The sequence below is a fragment of the Nelusetta ayraudi genome, unplaced genomic scaffold (assembly GCF_046127955.1).
Source record: "Nelusetta ayraudi isolate G7.1 ecotype Tasmania unplaced genomic scaffold, CSIRO-AGI_Nayr_v1 ptg000135l, whole genome shotgun sequence".
In the NCBI taxonomy this organism is placed as follows: domain Eukaryota; kingdom Metazoa; phylum Chordata; class Actinopteri; order Tetraodontiformes; family Monacanthidae; genus Nelusetta; species Nelusetta ayraudi.
Window position 1 is genome coordinate 5768413 of NW_027466185.1, and position 18871 is coordinate 5787283.

General features: G+C 39.1%; 1 protein-coding gene across 2 annotated transcripts in view; it reads left to right on the forward strand.

Moving 5' to 3' along the window:
• Nucleotides 1–18871, forward strand: part of scube1 (signal peptide, CUB domain, EGF-like 1) — a 95628-nt gene that overhangs the window by 51167 nt on the left and 25590 nt on the right. The window contains exons 7-8 of one of the 2 annotated variants that reach the window (XM_076011211.1): nucleotides 5746–5835; nucleotides 12139–12255. In XM_076011211.1, coding sequence (XP_075867326.1) covers nucleotides 5746–5835; nucleotides 12139–12255 — 207 coding nt within the window. The remainder of the gene's footprint in view (nucleotides 1–5745; nucleotides 5836–12138; nucleotides 12256–18871) is intronic. The other variant, XM_076011210.1, reaches the window with a different exon arrangement.

Consider the following 18871-nt stretch of genomic DNA (forward strand, 5'->3'; position numbering starts at 1 on the left):
TTCATAACAAACAAATAACAACATTAGATAAATGTAGGCAATCTTAATAAAATCTTGAATAGATAAATCCTGGTATGTAGGTGATTTGGCCAAAGACACATCTTGCACAAATGTAACATCTGACTATGTGCGATGATCTGTATTAGTTTGTTAGAATGTTGACCCCCCCTCTTAGAGTTGATATAGAAAATGAAATGTACATTTACCTCTGATAACGTGCAAAATTTGCATTAATTACACTGTAAAGATCCAAAATGTTACCTATTCTGATATTAATTGTCATTGACACAGGAATACATGAATGTAACATGCTTTAAATTGTCCTCTCTTCCTATAGAGTGTGTGTGGTGTGTGCACTGTGACAACATTGTTCCACGCATTCACATCAGCTTAGATTCCAGGTTGTGCAGGTCATAATAGTAAATAACCAAAGGTAGCTCGTCTAAAAGAAGATCTTTCTTCGCAAAATGTTCACAAAGCACTGGAAGGGTCACTGTTTCCTTTGCCTCAATTGGTTGGACTGGTACAATTTTTAACAAAACCAAACAAAAAAAATCATGACACTGAAGTTCATTGGCAAACACTTTATATTTTCCCCTGGCTGAAAAAAAAAAAAAAAAAAAAAAAAGCCTGGCATCGGCGAAGCAAAATAGACAGCGGGAAAAAATTGGCCCAATGACAAGCTGCCGAATCCCTGTTCAATTAACGAGGTGTTCGGAAATCTAACGTGCCTTTTTGTTTACAAGTCTTGGTTCGTCGGTAATTGACATTATAAACCTGAGGAGAAAAACAAATCAAGTAAGTTTTTCCGTGTGATTAAAACAAACTGAAAATAACTCAACTTTAAAAAAAAATAAAATAATAATAATAATAATAATTTTTGGACCAAAATGACACAAAGACGTTGTCGTTTCACATCCTTTAGATGAGATTAGATTCAGCGTTATTGTCATTGCACAGGTCACAAGTACAGAGCAATGAAATGCAGTTAGCACCCAACCAAAAGTTCTTTGCAGTGAAGTGAATTAAATATGTGTATGTGTATATATATATGAATATATATATACATACACACACGCAACATAACTGTTGCTATAAAGTGCCGTTATAAAATGAATTAACAATATATATTTCCATCGGTATATATAGAATATAACAGGTTAAAAAATATACAGATGAGATTTATATGAATGAAGTGATGTACAATGATCCTGCGTGAGCATGTGACAAATAAAGTTCTTTGAATTTTGAAGAGATTCCTCGTCCTAAGCCTCATGACACGCAGCTGTTTGACGTGGTGTCGATGTTGATGTTGACCTCCTCCTCCTCCTCCTCCTTCTCCTCCACCTCCTCCTTCTCCCTCCGTCAAGCTAGAACACTGGAAACGACCGTCCTGTCTCTCCAACTGTCTGTCTCTCTGTCTTCCTGTCTGTCTGTCGGTCTGTCTGTCTGTCTGTCGGTCTGTCTGTCGGTCTGTCTCACCGTGAAGCGTTTGCAGCAGCAGGTTGTAACCACTTTTTTCCCCTTCCAGCTGCTTTCAAGATGTGATACCTCCCATCGATTAAAGACCCCCCCTCACCCTTCCACCCCACCCCCCCTCCCCAATGAGAGCGAGGAGCAGGAAGTGTCCTCTCTCTCTTTTCCCAAAGTCTCTTGTCTTTTGTTTCTTTCTCTGTGCCTTCCTCCCTGTCCTGCACACGTAGACCAGCCAAAAAAAAAAGGATTTTGGGTTCCCCCCCAAAACGCTCCAGGGGTCCCACGCCGAGACCCCCTAGCTCTGTTTTACCTTTTTTGTTGTTTTTTGTGTGTAGCACTTGTCCATCTGCACTCCCTCCCTCCGTCTCCTCCCTCGTCCCCTGACTCCTTTTCCTCCTCCCGCTCTCTGGTGATAGTTCCTGATTGCCTGTCTTGTCAGGGCGTCCTTTTGTTTTAAAGCCCCGATCAGGTGGAATTATACAGGATTAATCCCTCAGCAGCACACGTGAAAGAGTTGCTGTTGGGTGTTGGTGGGTGGGTGGGTCGGCTTGTGGTTCCGGGCAGTTGGTGGGTTTTGAAGTTGGGGGGGGGGGAACGTGCTAGATTTCAAGTGGTCAAAACTGGACACAGCTCAATTGCAGCCTGATCTCAAGTAGAACTCCCACGACAGTGGACCTCACCTCTTCCTCCTCCTCCTCTTCCTCCTCCGCCTTCTCCCTCCACCCCGTCCACCTCCTCCAGCTCCCCTACCAACTGCACATTCTCCACCTTCACACGTTAAAAGAGTCAAATGGCATAAAACAAACAAACAAACAAAAATTCCTTCCCATCAGCCATCAGTTAATTTAATTCAGTCAAAATGAAGCACCGTCGGGCCCGACCTTGCTTCTTTCGCGCAAACACCGTAGGTCATTGCCACTGCATGCCTTCACTCATACGTTTGCCACGTTGTCCAGTTGTGCGCCATCACCTGGCTTTACTAATCCATTAGCTTTCCTCCAATTTTTGTTTTGGGTCTTTGTGAGCTGCATGGTAGAGAAAACCACAACTAAATCTTGTTTCGATTGACCTCTCCTTGTCATCTTCACGTACGTTTATTTTTATTTCCCGTCAAATTCTTCCTCTTGCATAGTAAAGAATGGTCCAGCTCTTCCCTTCCATGTCTATCCATGCCCCTCTTTCTGTGGGGCCTCCAACCGCTGCTGGCCGTCTCACAGACTCTTTAAGGAGCCAATGGGACTCTTCCCATCCCATCAACCCTTTCTCAACCCTTTTTCACACACACATGCACTTTGCCAGACTCTCTTTTTTTTCACACACTCGAGCAAGCCGACATTCAAAAGCATGCGCGCTGGTATGCTCGCGCGTTTGATCCGACAATGACGCGGTGCGCAATTCACACAGCCACATTTTCAACCGTTCAGCCGAGCCACCGAAAAGGATAGGGTCCTTTGTTCACTCCCCCCCCCTCCTCCCCCCCCCCTCCCGACCTCCTCCGAGTGTGCTTCAGCTCGCCGGTTCTGTCAATTAAGAACCCCGAGAGAAATGAATGGAGGAAGAAGGACATTAATTACACAACCTCGATCCTGTTGTCGCCAGTTGAAGTCCATTCAGAACCAGGTTGTTCATTAGTCGTTAGTAACTTGTACTCGCATGTGCAAACTACATGCTGGGGTCCATATCTGGCCCGTTAAGCTTTTTAATCCAGCCCGGCGAACTTGAAGAAATTATATTAATAGTTAGTAAGTCATAAAATAGCTGTACTTCATCCATTTTTTCAGTCTTTTAAGATTCATTTTCTTAGGATGCACTTCTACTGATACTAGTATCAGGTATCGGTACCAATACCGTGCGGAATACTCTACCCTTACCCGTTAAAAAATGAGCAGGTACCATGACAACGATACCAGTTGAATATATACAGTTTGTTATTTTGTTCAATTTGTGTACTGCAGTGAAACGTGTTCTAGAAAAACATGCTGAGGAATGTTGTTCAAAGTGGAAATGTCATTATAGTCATTACCTTATTAAGTACTCAGTATTGGTATTGGTGAGTACTGAAATGCAAGTACTTGTACTTGTTCTGTTAAAAAAGTCATATTGGTGCATCCCTAGTATTTTCCAATAAAGAGCCAAATAGGTGAGGCCTAATAAAAAATGTAATTGTTCAGGGACATTAAAGCGCATGTTTTCTACAAGTCCAATCATATATTTTTCCTCCTATGAGGTGGCTCACCAAAACACTCCATCCATCTGCTCCTGCTCCGGCCCCTCTGTCAAATTTTAGAATATTAGAACCCATTGTGGCCCACCAGCCAAAAAGTTTTCCCACCCCTGAGCTAGTAGCTCCACCATCCAACTCTTCGACCACATGCATGCTATCTCAACATCTCACCTCCCTCCCAGTAACTATCACCACCTTCTCGCCACCCTCCACCCCTTCAGGTCCTGTCATGCACTCTTACTGACCAGATTTTGGGGACTCTGTTTTTGTTTTATTTTGTTTTTTTATTTCCCCCCCAGCGTTGACTGTAAAAGCCAGTTGTGATATTGTTCCATAGACAAACAGGCAACCAGCGCTGCCCCAGACTCCTTTCTCTTCCTTTTTTGTTTCTCTGCACGACCTGACGCTCCCTCCTTCAAAGCCCATTTCTCAACCTGAATACTTGTCTTGTTTTCCCTCTCGTGCCTCCACCCATCATGAGACCATGAAAGGTGGGAGTCTGTGCCATTTCTTCCCTCGCCACTTTTCCCCCCTCACCTTTTCCCAACTCTGTTCACCATTCTCTCCTCATCGTACTCTTGCTTCCGTTTATAAGCACCCCCACCCCCAACCCCCCCCACCGCTGTTTGGCTTGTCATTCGTCCTCTCGCCAACGCCATCATGCTGAACCTTTGTGACCTTGTCTGTCTTTGTGCCCACATTTACTTTGCCTCCTTCCGGAAACTGTCGGAGACATTATTCTCCACCTCCTTCACCTTCCTTCTTGTCTTCCTCCACCCAGAGGAATCATTGCCTTTTAAAAATAAAAAGAAATGTGGCTGTGTGATATGGAAGACAAGAACTGCCTCTTATGTCAGTGTCAACATCGCAAAATGACTGTTCCTTCTTAATGTTCACCCAGTCATACCCCCCTCTCCCCCCAACCCTTTATTGGGGCTGAGCCCACCGAAAAGGCTGGCTCAAACGTGCTTCAAGCCAGTCTTGTGCAAGGGCGAAAGACCCTTTGTTTTTGGAATGGTTATCGTTATATTTATTATTATTCTCCCCAACACCTCTTTCAACTTCAATCGGACCCCCAATCTCACCCAATTTGGCAAGCACATCAGAACTAGTGAAAAGTTTTTATAAAATGCAAAAATGAAAAATGTAGTTGCCCCATAGCTTGTAAAAACAGACAGACAATTGACTGGACTAGAATAGTCCTAGTGGCCAGCACGAGGGTCATAAAGACATTAGACCAAAACCCATGCATCTGTCTGTTCCAGATCTACATTTCATATTGAGGTGACGTTACTCTATCTTCAACAGAAAAGGCACAATTTTAGCTAATTTCATCAAAATGGTACACAAATACTAACAATTTTTAAAGATCAACTTTAAAAATTCTGTAAATGATGGTGGCTTGAAAATATAGTATGCCACAGACAAGACTGTGATTATCAAATCCCTTATTGGATTTGGAAATCAAAGCCTTAGTATTTTTTTTAAATTAATATTTATTATATTTGGGGGTACACGGACGACTGACACACTCCCAAAAATCTAAATCGCCCCAAAAAACACAAACGGGCCCATTGCAAAAGAACCTTTGTTCCTGAATATATTCAAATTGCTTTACTGACCATCAATTGCTTTACGTTCAACCAAGCACTATCTCGGATTTGTGGGCTTAGCCCCACCAACCCTGCTTGCAGGATTAATTTCTGTTTGAAATCATCGGCCCAAGCCCCCTACAACCCATCTCACTTCTACCTGCCCACCTACACCTTCATTTTGAAAACTACACACTGCTCCTGATCATTCCCATTATTTCGGTTTGTTCTTTTGGATGCTCTGGGGAATTCATCATTTGTTTGGGAATTAACACTCTAACAGGGATTTATTTTTATTTTTTTTTTGCACTTCTTCATCGCTTCTTGCTTCTTGGCTTTTTTGTTTGTTTGTTTGTTTTTGCTCAAAACGCCAAGAGGGGCTGAAGGTCTGGTCATTTGGGCTTCTCATTAACCTGCTGCTCACTGTTTGTCCCCTTGTCACTTGTGTTTTAGAGAAAGATGAGGCTGCAATTGAGAGCTCTGAGTTCAATGCCACGTCAGTAGCTGATGTGGACAAGCGGGTGAAACGGCGGCTACTTATGGGTAACTCTCTTCTTCCTCTTTCTATGTGTTGCCATGGCGCTTGTGCTTGTATGCCCGACTCCACTCCTCTACCCTCCTCCCAGTTTCCTTCCCGTGCCCTCATCTTTATTTTTGTTATTTTTTTGTTTTGTTTTCCGCCCACCCCTTTAATGCCCACCGTGTCTACTCCCACAGTCCCGTTCTGTTGCAACAGCATTAAATGTGATGGAAATGAAGTAAAAAAAAAAAATTTTTAAAAAAGTGGTCGCTGTCATCCTTTGAACCATTCATACTTACTCTACCTGTCTGATTTCTTAATGGCCCAAGGTTCTTGACATGACTGAGGAATAGGCTTCAAATAGCGCCTTACTCCGGATGTTTATTCAGTCCTCTGACTTTCCGATCTTGCTATTAGCAGATTCTATATTAGCCAAGAAAGTGTGAATAACGGTGGACCCAACTTTCAAAAAATGATAATGAAAGGAATTTCATCACAAAAAGAATACTGTTAAAGATAAAGACTGACCCATTCTATTAAGTTTGTGAAAACAAAAACAAACAAAACAAAACAGAAGACTGTATTTCCATTTTTAGTAATCGCAAAATTAGACTTTTGGACTTTTTGGATCCAATAGAAAGAGTTTTTGACGCCTCATTTGTGGTGTACCGTATTGCACTAAGAATTAGTCTTGAGTCCCAGTCCAGCCTCAAGTTTTCCAAGCGGAGTTTATTTTAGTGCAGTCTCCAATATTTATCCACATACTGCATGTGAACTGTTCCATCCAGCTCACAACTGGATGTTTCAGCATGATGGCGTCCCCTTGCAACACATCAAGAGTACAAGAACTACAAGAATTTTGTCTTCTTATTTTGTCTTATTAAAAATAAACCAAAAAATATTTCCATTTGTTTGTGTACCTCTGATGCTGTCAAACCATTTTAAACGCACAAAAAAAATTATCTGGCAAAATCTTGAATGATAATAGTTAGGGTTGAGTAAAATTTGAATGGTGTGCGAAAATTCTTTTCCACAACTGTAATATTTTACTGTGCCATCAGGTTCCAATAAGTAAAGTCAGACTATTTAAGTTCTTTAACAATATCAGAAACATTTTGATAAATAATGCAGTTGTTGGAATTGATAGTTGATTATCTGATAGTCAATAGTCTGGCACTTTGCATAGATTTTTCATTTCAGGGCTCAGTGCCGATATGGACATTGACAAAATTACCTGTGCATGCAACTGTAAAGACATACAACCAGCCAGACAAAACAATATGTGACATAAGTGATGCAAAATGATCATAGAGATTGTTGACTTGGGTGATTTTAGTCCTACAAACCACATCTTGAATCTGAAAACACCAGGCTCATAAGCTAACTCAGATGTTGTTATCATAACCTTAAGGTGAAGCTTACTTTAGTTGAACTAACTAGACTAGACCATAAATTACTTTTAAATGACCTCATCAGTACTTCCTGCTTAAAACTTCCAACCTACCTCTCAATGGTGGATTTCATTCACCACCACATTTGTTTAAATATATAACTTGACTCCTTTTTGATCTCTCTGAATTCTTTCGTGTTTCTTTCTCTTCTAACTTTTGTGTGTAGTTTACAGTGTTTTTAACCACGTTGAGTTCAAATTTCATTCCAGCAGGTTCCACCAGTGAGGAATTCGGAAAAAATTTGATTCATTCATGCCTTGACTACCTCTCTGTTCTTAACCAGCTTGATTACCCCTAACTGAATTGTTTGTTTTGTTTTGCTGAATCCTGTTTGTCATTCTGTTGCATGTCAGTGATATGATTTTTTATCTCCGCGTTTAAGAAAGGACTTGAAACCAAATTTCTTGAATGGCATATACATATATGTATATATATATATGTGTATATATATATATATATATACATACATATATATATATATATATGTATATATATATATATATATATATATATATATGTATGTATGTATGTATATATATATATATATATATATATGTATGTATGTATGTATATATATATATATGTATATATATATATATATATATGTATATATATATATATGTATATATATATATATATATATATATATATATATATATATATATATATATATATATATATATATATATATATATATGTATGTATGTATGTGTATATATATATATATATATGTATGTATGTATGTATATATATATATATATATATATATATATGTATGTATGTATGTATATATATATATATATATATATATATATATATATATGTATATATATACATACATATGTATATATATATATATATATATATATATATATATATATATATAAATATATATATACATATATTGAATGAAACCCAGAATATATTGAATGAACCTTGAATACATTGAATGAAACCCAGAATATATTGAATTAAACTTGACTGATTGTCATCATTGCTGTCATCTTGTCGTGTGGATAATGCAGCGTGAGCCAGTAATCTCGCAATTTAGTTGCAGCATTACTTTAATTTAACGGCTGCAACAAGACTCGAGAACAATATTCATTCAATATATTTGCAGTTTCAATCAATACGCCTTTATTGTTACAAGGTAAATCCATTAAAAACATGCCAACGCGTTTCAGCCAAACTGGCCTTCGTCAGGGCAAGGATAAAATGTCAGACAGCTCAATTCACTATTAAATATTCAATATGAGCAGGTGGGTGGTCACATGACCTGATCAGCAGGACCTGCCAATGACAAAAAAGAGGGTGAGAGACTGTGTACAACCTTTACACAATTAAATTACCTTTGCCATTATACAAATAATCCAAGAGAGGAAAGTGAAAAATAAAAACTAAAATATACATACTATATCTATGTTGAACTTAACAAGAGACTGAGGAACCATCATCATTCTCCAAAGATTAATCTTAAAAGACAACAATGAATACCAATAGAACTGGAGTACAATTACATAAAGGGAGAAAGATCTAGTTCCCTTTTCAACCCTGAATAGATGGTAGCTTTTAATGTGTATATCCAGAATGACTCTCTTTGCAGGAGTCTTTTGAGTCTGTCTCCACCCCTGATTGAGTTTTCAATATGTTCTACGCCTGAAATTTTCAGAGTTCACTGTGATTTGCATCTTTATAATGGACAGCGATGGGGTACTGTGGATTACCAGTTCTAATTGCATGCTTCTATTCGCCAGTCTTGCCTTCAATTTGTTCTCCCAATGTACAAATGTCCACATGGGCACTTAAGTCTGTGAACAACATAAGAAGTATTACAATCAATAAATTAATTTTTGTCAAACTTACGACCAGATGTCACATCAGTAAAGTTAATTCAATATATTTGGAGGTTCATTCAATATATTCAAGGTTCATTCAATATATTCAGGCTTTCATTAACTATATTCAGAGTTTCATTCAATATATTTGGAGGTTCATTCAATATATTCAAGGTTCATTCAATATATACGGGCTTTCATTCACTATATTCAGAGTTTCATTCAATATAGTCAAGGTTCATTCAATATATTTGGAGTTTCATTCAATACATTCAAAGTTCATTCTCTATATTTGGGGTTTCATTCAATATATTCAAGGTTCATTCAATATATTGAGGGTTTCAATATATTGAGCGTTTCATTCAATATATTCAAGGTTCATTAAATATATTCAGGGTTTCATTCAATATATTCAAGGTTCATTCAATATATTCCGAATTGATTGGATTGATTTAGAATTATTGATTATCAACTGTTTGTCTGTCATTGATCCAGCCAGTGGGATAGCACTGTGAAAACTAAATAGCTTGCCCAGCTTGGCATAAATTAATGTAACTTTTTTTCATTTTAATCTTTTGTCTAATTAAGTTGCAATGTATATATATATGTATGTATGTATATATATATATATATATATATATATATATATATATATATATATATATATATATATATATATATATATATATATATGTATATATATATATATATATGTCTAGATATTTGCCCCCAAAAAGTGATAACCCAAGAACCAGTTTGAGAAAGAAACATTGTGGCTGAGATGGATGGAGGATACAGAGGCTTATAGAAGGGGGTGAGGAGGGTTTGCGTGGGACTTGTCCAGCACATCAATCAGGCTTCGCTGTGTGCCTGTGTTTTTGTGCTCAGTGTAGCCCCAGGGCTGGACGAGCTGAGGCCCAGAGAGAAAGGGAGGACTCTGAGCAAGACTGTGCTCACCTTCAGCTAATGATAGGGCCCACTGTACTATGAATAAATCACTCTGGACCATGAGTATCATTATCCCTGCACACATGAAGCCCACTAACATGTTGCTACACCTTCACACTAACCTCCAAAAGTTTTTTATTGACTGTAAAACTGGACTCATTTACTTTACACAGTAATATGAGAATGGTAGACAAGGCACATGGTAGAAATCCCTGGTAGAGTTGGTGGTGGAGTGGTCTGTTTTCACACCTTAATGGACTTGACTTGGCTGTTGGTATGATGGACTGTCACAGTTTCCGCCGCCTCAACATTACACCTTTCTATGCTCAGGACTCAGGACAGAAAGCCAGACATGAAATGATTTTGAATGATGTCCAGAGATCTGAAATGGACAAAAACAGTGAGAGAAAGATGTTCAGAGTACCATAATATTTCCTCAAATCATCTGGGTCTTAATTAATGACTGGTGGGGATGTTGTTGGCAAATACAAGTAAAGGACGACCTCCAAACATTGGTAAAAGTGTATTTACGGTTTAATTAATTTAACGGTTTATGGAAAAATCCAAACGTCAGTTCTTCTGTCTTGGTTCTTAATCTGTTTGTGTACTCTTTTTGGTCCGCATACGCAAGTGGGAATATCACTCAGAGTTGCCACATATTTAAGCTGGCACTCGCAAGCTAACATAGCCGAGCGCTAGACTGCAGAACATGTACGTCAAAGAACATGAATTTCTGAACTATTGCGACAGTTGTTAAATGGGACTTTCTTTGGAATACATTTCACCAAAACTGCTCAATCATTGGGGGTGAGGGTTGTGTAGGGAGGGGCGCACTTAGCAAAGGGTGAATTGGTTTACAAGGCATTTAATTCATCCTGACCTGTTTGTAAAAGTAAATATAAAGACTGGCCACCTATGCAAGCCTGGTACCCCAATCCTTTGAAACAAATAAAGGCCACTATTTGAGGAAACGAATCGCAGATGTTGTAAGATGAACGATGATTTGCGCAACTTAGCAAACGGCAGTAAACCTTGCAAATTCTTTCTGTGTTTAATGATAGAAGTCAAGAACCATCTTAATCATTGTTGTAATGTGACTTTGCATCCTGGAAGAGCATTTGACTCATTGATTTGGTTTCCATTTATAATGCTGTTTTTGTCCCATTCAAGTAATTTTAGCTTTCTTTCTTTTTTTCTTTTTTTTTTAAATCACGCAGCCGCAAAATACAGGACTTGAATTTCCCTCTGGAATTGGTGTCAGCAGTCGCAAAGTGAAACTTCCTCATCACTTCCACAGATTCTTTTTTCAACAAACATGAATCAACATTGAATTTCAGCTTCATCGGCAGTTTTATGAACCCATTTCGGAAAGTGTGTGCTGAGCTTTGCTAAACCAACAGTGGCAGGGCAGGTGAGCGAGAGTTACCATGAGCTCGTGTTTGTTTTGGGATCAGCTCAGGCAATATTCACAAGTCTGAGCAAACCGTCTCCACGCCACGTACAAGAACATTTTTCTAGAGAAAAAATATACACGACTGTTTTGCTGAGCGTGTTCTAGACTTAGGGCACTCAACCTTGCACTAACTTTATTTTTCTTTTTACTTACCTTTACCTAACTCCAACCTTTTCCCATTTTTCTTTTTTTTTTTGTTGACTGATGTTTTTGTTTTTATTTCACACTTAAAAACAGGACCGACTGTGGACCAAAATGTCAATCCTGTCATGTCAAGGATAACATTGTGTTTCTGTCTTATTTATATGATGTTCTGTTTTCAGTAATATGTTCTGCATTTAACAGTTGTGTTTGTCTATGTGGAACTGCTTTTACATGTGCAAATTCATATGTATTTGTGCGGACAAAGCTAAACAATGGAAGCATCATGGATTCAAATTTAACGTATCGCAAATCGATTGAGTAATTTTGGACAGACAATGTGGTAATGTCTCCAAGCACATCACCTCCAGGTTTTCCAGTGTTTTATCATATCATTCTGATTCTCATTCTGATTTTCCTGCTCTGCAAGGGTTCAAACGTTCACACACCATCCCTTCCTTTTTTTTTTTTTTCAACCTTGTCCCACTGTCTGCGCAGAGACCTGCGCTGTCAACAACGGTGGCTGTGACAGGACGTGTAAAGATACGGCCACAGGGGTGCGCTGCAGCTGCCCCGTCGGGTTCACCCTGCAGCCGGACGGAAAGACTTGCAAAGGTCAGTGAGTCGTTTGACGGACATAAGGATTAATATGGTCAGGATGTTCATCATCTATGATGACGATTGGAGGGCAGAAATTATGCCATTGCCATAAAAACCGCTGGTTTTGCTTGCAAATATACACATGATAACAATGGAATCATTGGAGGGAAAAACACAGACACAGCAATTATTTAGCAATGCTTTTGCTGAATAAAAATAAAATGCACCAGCTAGACCAACCTTGTATGAGCTTAACATCATTTGTGCTAGAGGCTATTTTGTTGTTGTTTTTTTCTTGTCAGTCCATCAAGTTTTTTTCTAATTTCTTGATCATTTCTCCACACATAAGCAGACATGTTTGATTGTCTGTATTTTACTTGACTATTTGCTGCCATGGACTAATCCATTACATTTCAAAGATAAATGCTGCTGTCTCAGTTTTTACAAATTATTTTGTAACTCGTCTTTTTTTTCCTCTGGGTTTATATGCTTGTTGACAAATACAAACAAAGGCCGACCTTCCAACATTGGCCGGAGGGATAAAAGTTTTTCTGAACCATTCGGTCCTACTGTCTCAGTTCGAAGTATGTGTACTGCTCAGTCCATAAAATGAACATGCGGAAATGTTATTGGATTCCGTAATATTGCTATTGTTTGCCTCCTAATATAAGCGCTGATGTAGATCTTATTTGCTTTAGACTCCAGACATTAAAATACAAAAAATATCTATGGACCTCTCCTGAGAGTAAATCTTTGGGAAAATTCTGTCGTTTTCATCAAATTGTTATCAGAAGGATTAAACAAACCTCTTGTCATTTCAGACAGTATATTTAAAAGTGTGCATCTGTATTCTTTAGAGGTGTAATATTTAAGATTTAATATATAAAATTTTGAAAAAACAAAACAAAACAGCGATATCAAATGGTTATATTTTAGATTGGAGTGCTCTTTCACTCTCCTTCCCCGTCCTGAGCTTGACAGTGAACTACGATGGCCTGTGCACCCAAACCTGGATACCTCGTCCACCTTCTATGGGGGTTTATTTGAGGAGGACACAAGTGTTCATCCTAAATATGAAATGCGCTTTCAAGCAGCTGGACTGTCCACACCAATGTAAAAATCAAAAGAAAAAAAAAAAAAAAAAGTTACACTGGACACTGGACCTTCAATACTAGAGTATTTAATAGTATGCGTATATGCGAAATGACTGTCAGCCAGTTTAAGAATTTAGCAGGTAGGTGTGTGAAATGGTGGAGCCAGAGGTGTCTCAGGCATGGCATGCAGACGACGTGTGTGCAAACTTTGAGATGTTTAAAGAGGGAGGCCCACGCCAGCAACGTTGTCTCTTCCACCCTCGTCCTCTCTGCTGTAACCCATGAGATGCAAACACTTACAGAGCACCATCCAGTTACAGATGCAGTGAATGCCCACATGCTTACAACATATTTACTGTGATACAATTTTAGCAGATTGTAATGTAAGTGACATATTTTTACTTCTTTATTTGTTTTTGGCTTTAACAATAATAATCATTTAATATCCTGTATTTAACAAGGTAGAACACATTTTGAGATCTAACAAACATATAATGAAATGAACATAACAAGACCGCCACTGTTTCCTGTACCAAGTGATGAGGTAAGTAGATAATAATACAAGCAAGAAAAAATATATCCCTTGTGGTATTTCTTCTTCTGCGTGTATATATTTATATATATATATATATATATATATGTGTGTGTGTATATATATATATCTATATATATATATATATATATGTATATACATAGCATTAGCATTAAGCTAATGTTCACCACATCTTGGTGCTTATTGATTTGATAATAAGTAGTAAAGTAGTAAACCAGAGGAGCTGTGGTTCTGAAGGCAGAGGCCAAGATAAAGTGGTCGACTTGGTCCAGTAAACAGGGGGAAGATAACACACACACACACACACACACACACACACACACACATGCACACACGCTCTCCCTCTCTCACACTGCCATGATGCCACTACTCAAAAATATTTATTTCTTCAGAAGGTCAGATCGCCTTAATATCAGACGTACAGCTCAGCAGTTTGTGTGAATATTTCTTGTCTGTTTCCTCAGTTGATTTGTGGCCTCGACAGAACCCAGCATTTTACAGTGGTGAAAGATGAAACGTTTCCCCCCCTCTTTGAGGTGAGTGGGAAAGATAGATAGGAGTGCAGTCCAGCTGTGCCCCACCCACATAATTTGGTCATGTATCAGCCTCTGGGCTCCATAAATCCCTCTGTGGGAATCTGTGCTGAAGTGAGCGAAGAGACACAGAGCAGACAGGGCGCATCAATCAGTATCAGTCATCTGCACTCTGAGCACGGAAACAGACTTACACAGGAACAATATGATACAAGATACTCTCAAAAGTGTTTTGAGTGTTGGGAGTTCTAAAATGTGAATCACACCTGATTCTAATGTGCAGCCCTATGAACTGGAGTTTGCCATTGTTGTGGCTGAATACATATTTCATGATTTTCATAATCTTGATAGTTTATGGCTAGCTTAACTAATCGGTTTAGGAACGTCTTGAATTTTGCTCCTGTAATTCTCGTAAAATCCCGTCCCGTGAGACCCACTTTGAGGAGGGTGGAGGTACAAGATTTCTTGTATAAATCTGCATTTCGTTGTAGTTTCCTGTCAAGAATGGTTATTATATTTTTCTCTTTGGTAACTTGTCAATAAAATTGTTATAATATCAGTGAGGTCAGGAGATCTTTCAGGTTTGCCGTTGGCTATCTACTACATTGCTGCAGAATTTATGCCGTTGGTTGTTTCCGCTTTGTATCGTCTGTTCGCCACGATAGCTTCGTTCACTGAATAAAGTGAACAACCTTAATTATAAGGCTGTAAATTGGATCTCCCACCTCCACACTAAAGAAAAAATTGCTTTGGTTTTTCTCAACCTTTAGTTGTCTTAAAAAATAACCGTGAAACAGTATAATGCATGTCAACTCTGGTGGCACAGTCACTGTGATGTTGGTCCTGTACGTGCAAATTGCAGCGTAATTGCCGACATTTATCCATCTTTCTAAATGTACAGTAATTGTTAGCCACAAGGCACTCTGTGTGAGGTGGTCTGCTCTAATGTGCCACTAAATGGCTGGAACAGAGAGACGGGTTGCTCTGTTATCTTTTGTTGCCGCACTGAAAAGCCAAAAGGGATCTGCCTCATCGTGTCTGTCTATCATAATCATTTCAATATAAACTATGTGGGGCATGTCTTAAAGCTACCAGTTTGATAAACGCCCTTTCATCTGCGTTGACAGATGAGGTTGATTCAGCCACTCACGATGACAGACACGCCGGTTCGAGGAGGCGTTTCATCGCAGGGCTCTCATGCCAAACAAGGCAGACGACTACTGGGGCGAGGGAAGATATTTTTGAACTGTTACCAGATGTCTGATTAGAAGATGCAGTCTGGAGGTAGGGTGAATTATTGTGCGCGTGTGTGTGGGTGTGTGTGTGATGTTTGCGGGTTGATGAACACACACACTTTGCATATTAGTCTGTGCGCAACACAGAAAAAGCCCCATTAATGTGCCAGGACAGTTGTGGTTGTGTGAGTGGGTGCGTGACTTGGTCCAAAGCAATGTGGTCTCAGTTTTGTAAAGCATATAGTGTGTACTGGCACCTGAGACACGTCCTCACTGGCCTGCATTCCTCCTCGACCTGATAAAGGTCTGCACACTCAGGCAGACACACACACACACACACACACACACACACACACCCACAATCAAATCCTGGCAAGAGAAATGCACGATTGTGTCATTTAAGCAAAAAGGGCCTTTTAAAGTAGAAGATAAGTGAAATTTTGTAGAATATGCAAAGGGAGGATTTCCCTCCCCTCCAATTACGAGGAAATCACTTTAGGTTTGTGTGATTTACCAATTTTGCATTAAAAAAAAAAAAGTACAGTATAAAATGTACTGTATTTCCAGTTCCGTACCAAAGTTAACTAAATGTCCTTTCAGAGAACAAACAAGGTTTATGGCTCATTCAGCAGCCCACCTCCGGGGGACAATCAAGATAATTTAGTCTGCCTTTAAGACCCCCAAATTCCACTGGAAGTATCTGCGCCACAAATCGGCCTTGATGGGCTGCACTGTACACTGTAGAGAAAACAGTATCTTGTTCTAGTCAATCTGTGCAATTGGACCACATGTGGCGGGGCGCTTCTGGCACCCCGTGGTGCTGTTGCCTACCGGATATGTGCCAGGTCTATTTCCAAGTAGTGATGTAGTCAAGACCACCTTTACCAAATCAGACCATGATGGGACCAAGACCAAGTCAAGACCGAGACTGAGGCCAAATAATGTGTCTCGTAAGGTCTCATGAGCGAGATTGGACTGAAGTATTACAACACCATTTTCAATTGCAGCTGCCCAGTTTGTGTCAATAGTAGCTTAGTATGTATATATGAATGCCCCAAAAAAGAAATCAGTTGCAGAGAATGCACAGTTTTTATTGAAAAGTATTTGATCTATATGCTATATTTCATAAAGAATCATTGTTCTCAATGCTTTATAAACCAAGTTAACAAAGGAGGTAAACCAAAGAGATGCAGAGTAGTATTGATCTGAAAAATTCAAATTAGGCCGTTTTTTTTGCGAGGTTATCACTACAATGTGCTGTGTGACTTAGCTCATACCTTCAGCCAGAAAAAAAAATATATATAAATCTTTACTAAAAGCTAAGATCTGTCTTTGATTTTTGTTGTCATATTTTGTTCATACTTTGTGGAACAAGGAGCATTTGTATTTAAATCTTATTTCCATCCATCCATCCATTTTCAATACCCGCCTCTTCCTCAACTCAGGGTTGCAGGGATCTGCTGGAGCCTGTCATAGGGCTGTCATACAGCGAAGGCAGAAATCTTCAATAATTCCTTTACTGCAAAATCATTTCTAGTAATCAGAGAGTTTTTTTTTTTTTTTTTGAACATCTTAACAATCTCAATATCGCGATATATGGCTGCAGTATTAATGGCAGTCCGATGACGCTTTGCCAAAACAAACGTAGATCGCCGGCTGTTTAATTGTTCCTTAAAACTGAATTTCCACTGGCCCACATGCACCCCAGGACTGTTTGTTATTAAACCAAACCGAGTGCAGGGGTTGGTTTAATACCTGAACAAATACACGCTCCCTCCTGGCCTGATGTCTGTCCTCCACTCTGGCAACACCCAAGAAGAAAACCAGTTCTCTCCAAGAAAACTAGAACCCCTGTAAGTCCGTCCATAATTATTTGTAGAGGGTTCGAGTTTCTGCAAATGTAGTCTATTTAATTGCCTTTCACTGCAAATATTTGGTAAAACTATATTTGGTCGAACGCTCCACTCTGTGCATTTGCGCCCGATCGGTATGAGCAACACATTCCTTCAAGAAACTCTAGAATGTGGAAAAGGTGACGGCACAAGACTTCAGCTAGGTCACTTTTTGCAGGTCGCGTCTGTGCCTCCCTCCGCTTCCCCTCGCCCTACATCCTCCCCCGCCCTCCGCCCAACCCCAACTCACACACACACACAATCGACTGCCTCTTACATAACATTGTGACCAAGGATTTGACCTCTGGAACCAGTTTCACTTTTTTTTTTTAGCAGAACCTTAAAGGTTAATTGTGTAATATTTGGACATTTTGAAGACGAAACGGCCACATCCAGTAGTTTCACTCACCCACCCCCTTCTGAGCTTGCCAGTGAACTACAGTGACCTGCGCACGCAAACCCAGATACCTCGTCCATCTTCTTCTTCGTTGGTTTATTAGAGGACGCCAGCATTCACCCTAAATAATATATATATGTATATATATATATATATATACATATATATATATATATATATATATATATATATATATATATATATATATATACATATATATATATATATATATATATACATATATTTATATACACACACAATGGACCTTTAAGCAGCACCAGCCCTTCCCACCAGTCCAGTTCAATGACATTAGTGGAGGGGATGGTCCTTTTTATGCAGCTAAGCTCCACAGTAACAACTTCTGGAGCATAGGACTCCATTGGACACAGCTTTATGCACACAGGTGCAGGCAGAGAGTGGGGGAGGGAGAGGGGTTGTTTAATTTGGCGCATATGAGATGGCTGTGGGACTCCTCCACGAACAGCATATGCATGTGAACATTTCTGAATAGTTCTTGCAAAAGGACATTACTAAGACATGCATGGTGTCTCAAGTATTTTCCCATTCCGGCTCCGGCTCATTGCAAATTTGGAGGGATTGGCCTTAGTCTTGATTTACCGTTAGTCCCCTACCAACATTTCTCAACCTTTTTCCCCCAACTTTTTGTGTGCAAGTCTTTCCCAATCTCTGTGAGGATTGGGCAGGTTTTCTTTATTCCTTTGTATGAATACAAAACCAAAATCAATCTGCTGACCAGGCGCATTGGGGAGCCTGTCATTCTTCAGAATTTTGTTAAAAAGATTTTACTCATTGAAATTCATTTATTTGTTCATTATAAGTATAAGTTGAAATGATCAATATTTTAAAATGAGCTTACACAAATTTAAAACATTTTGCCACTTTTGATAAGTACACACTTTTATTGGT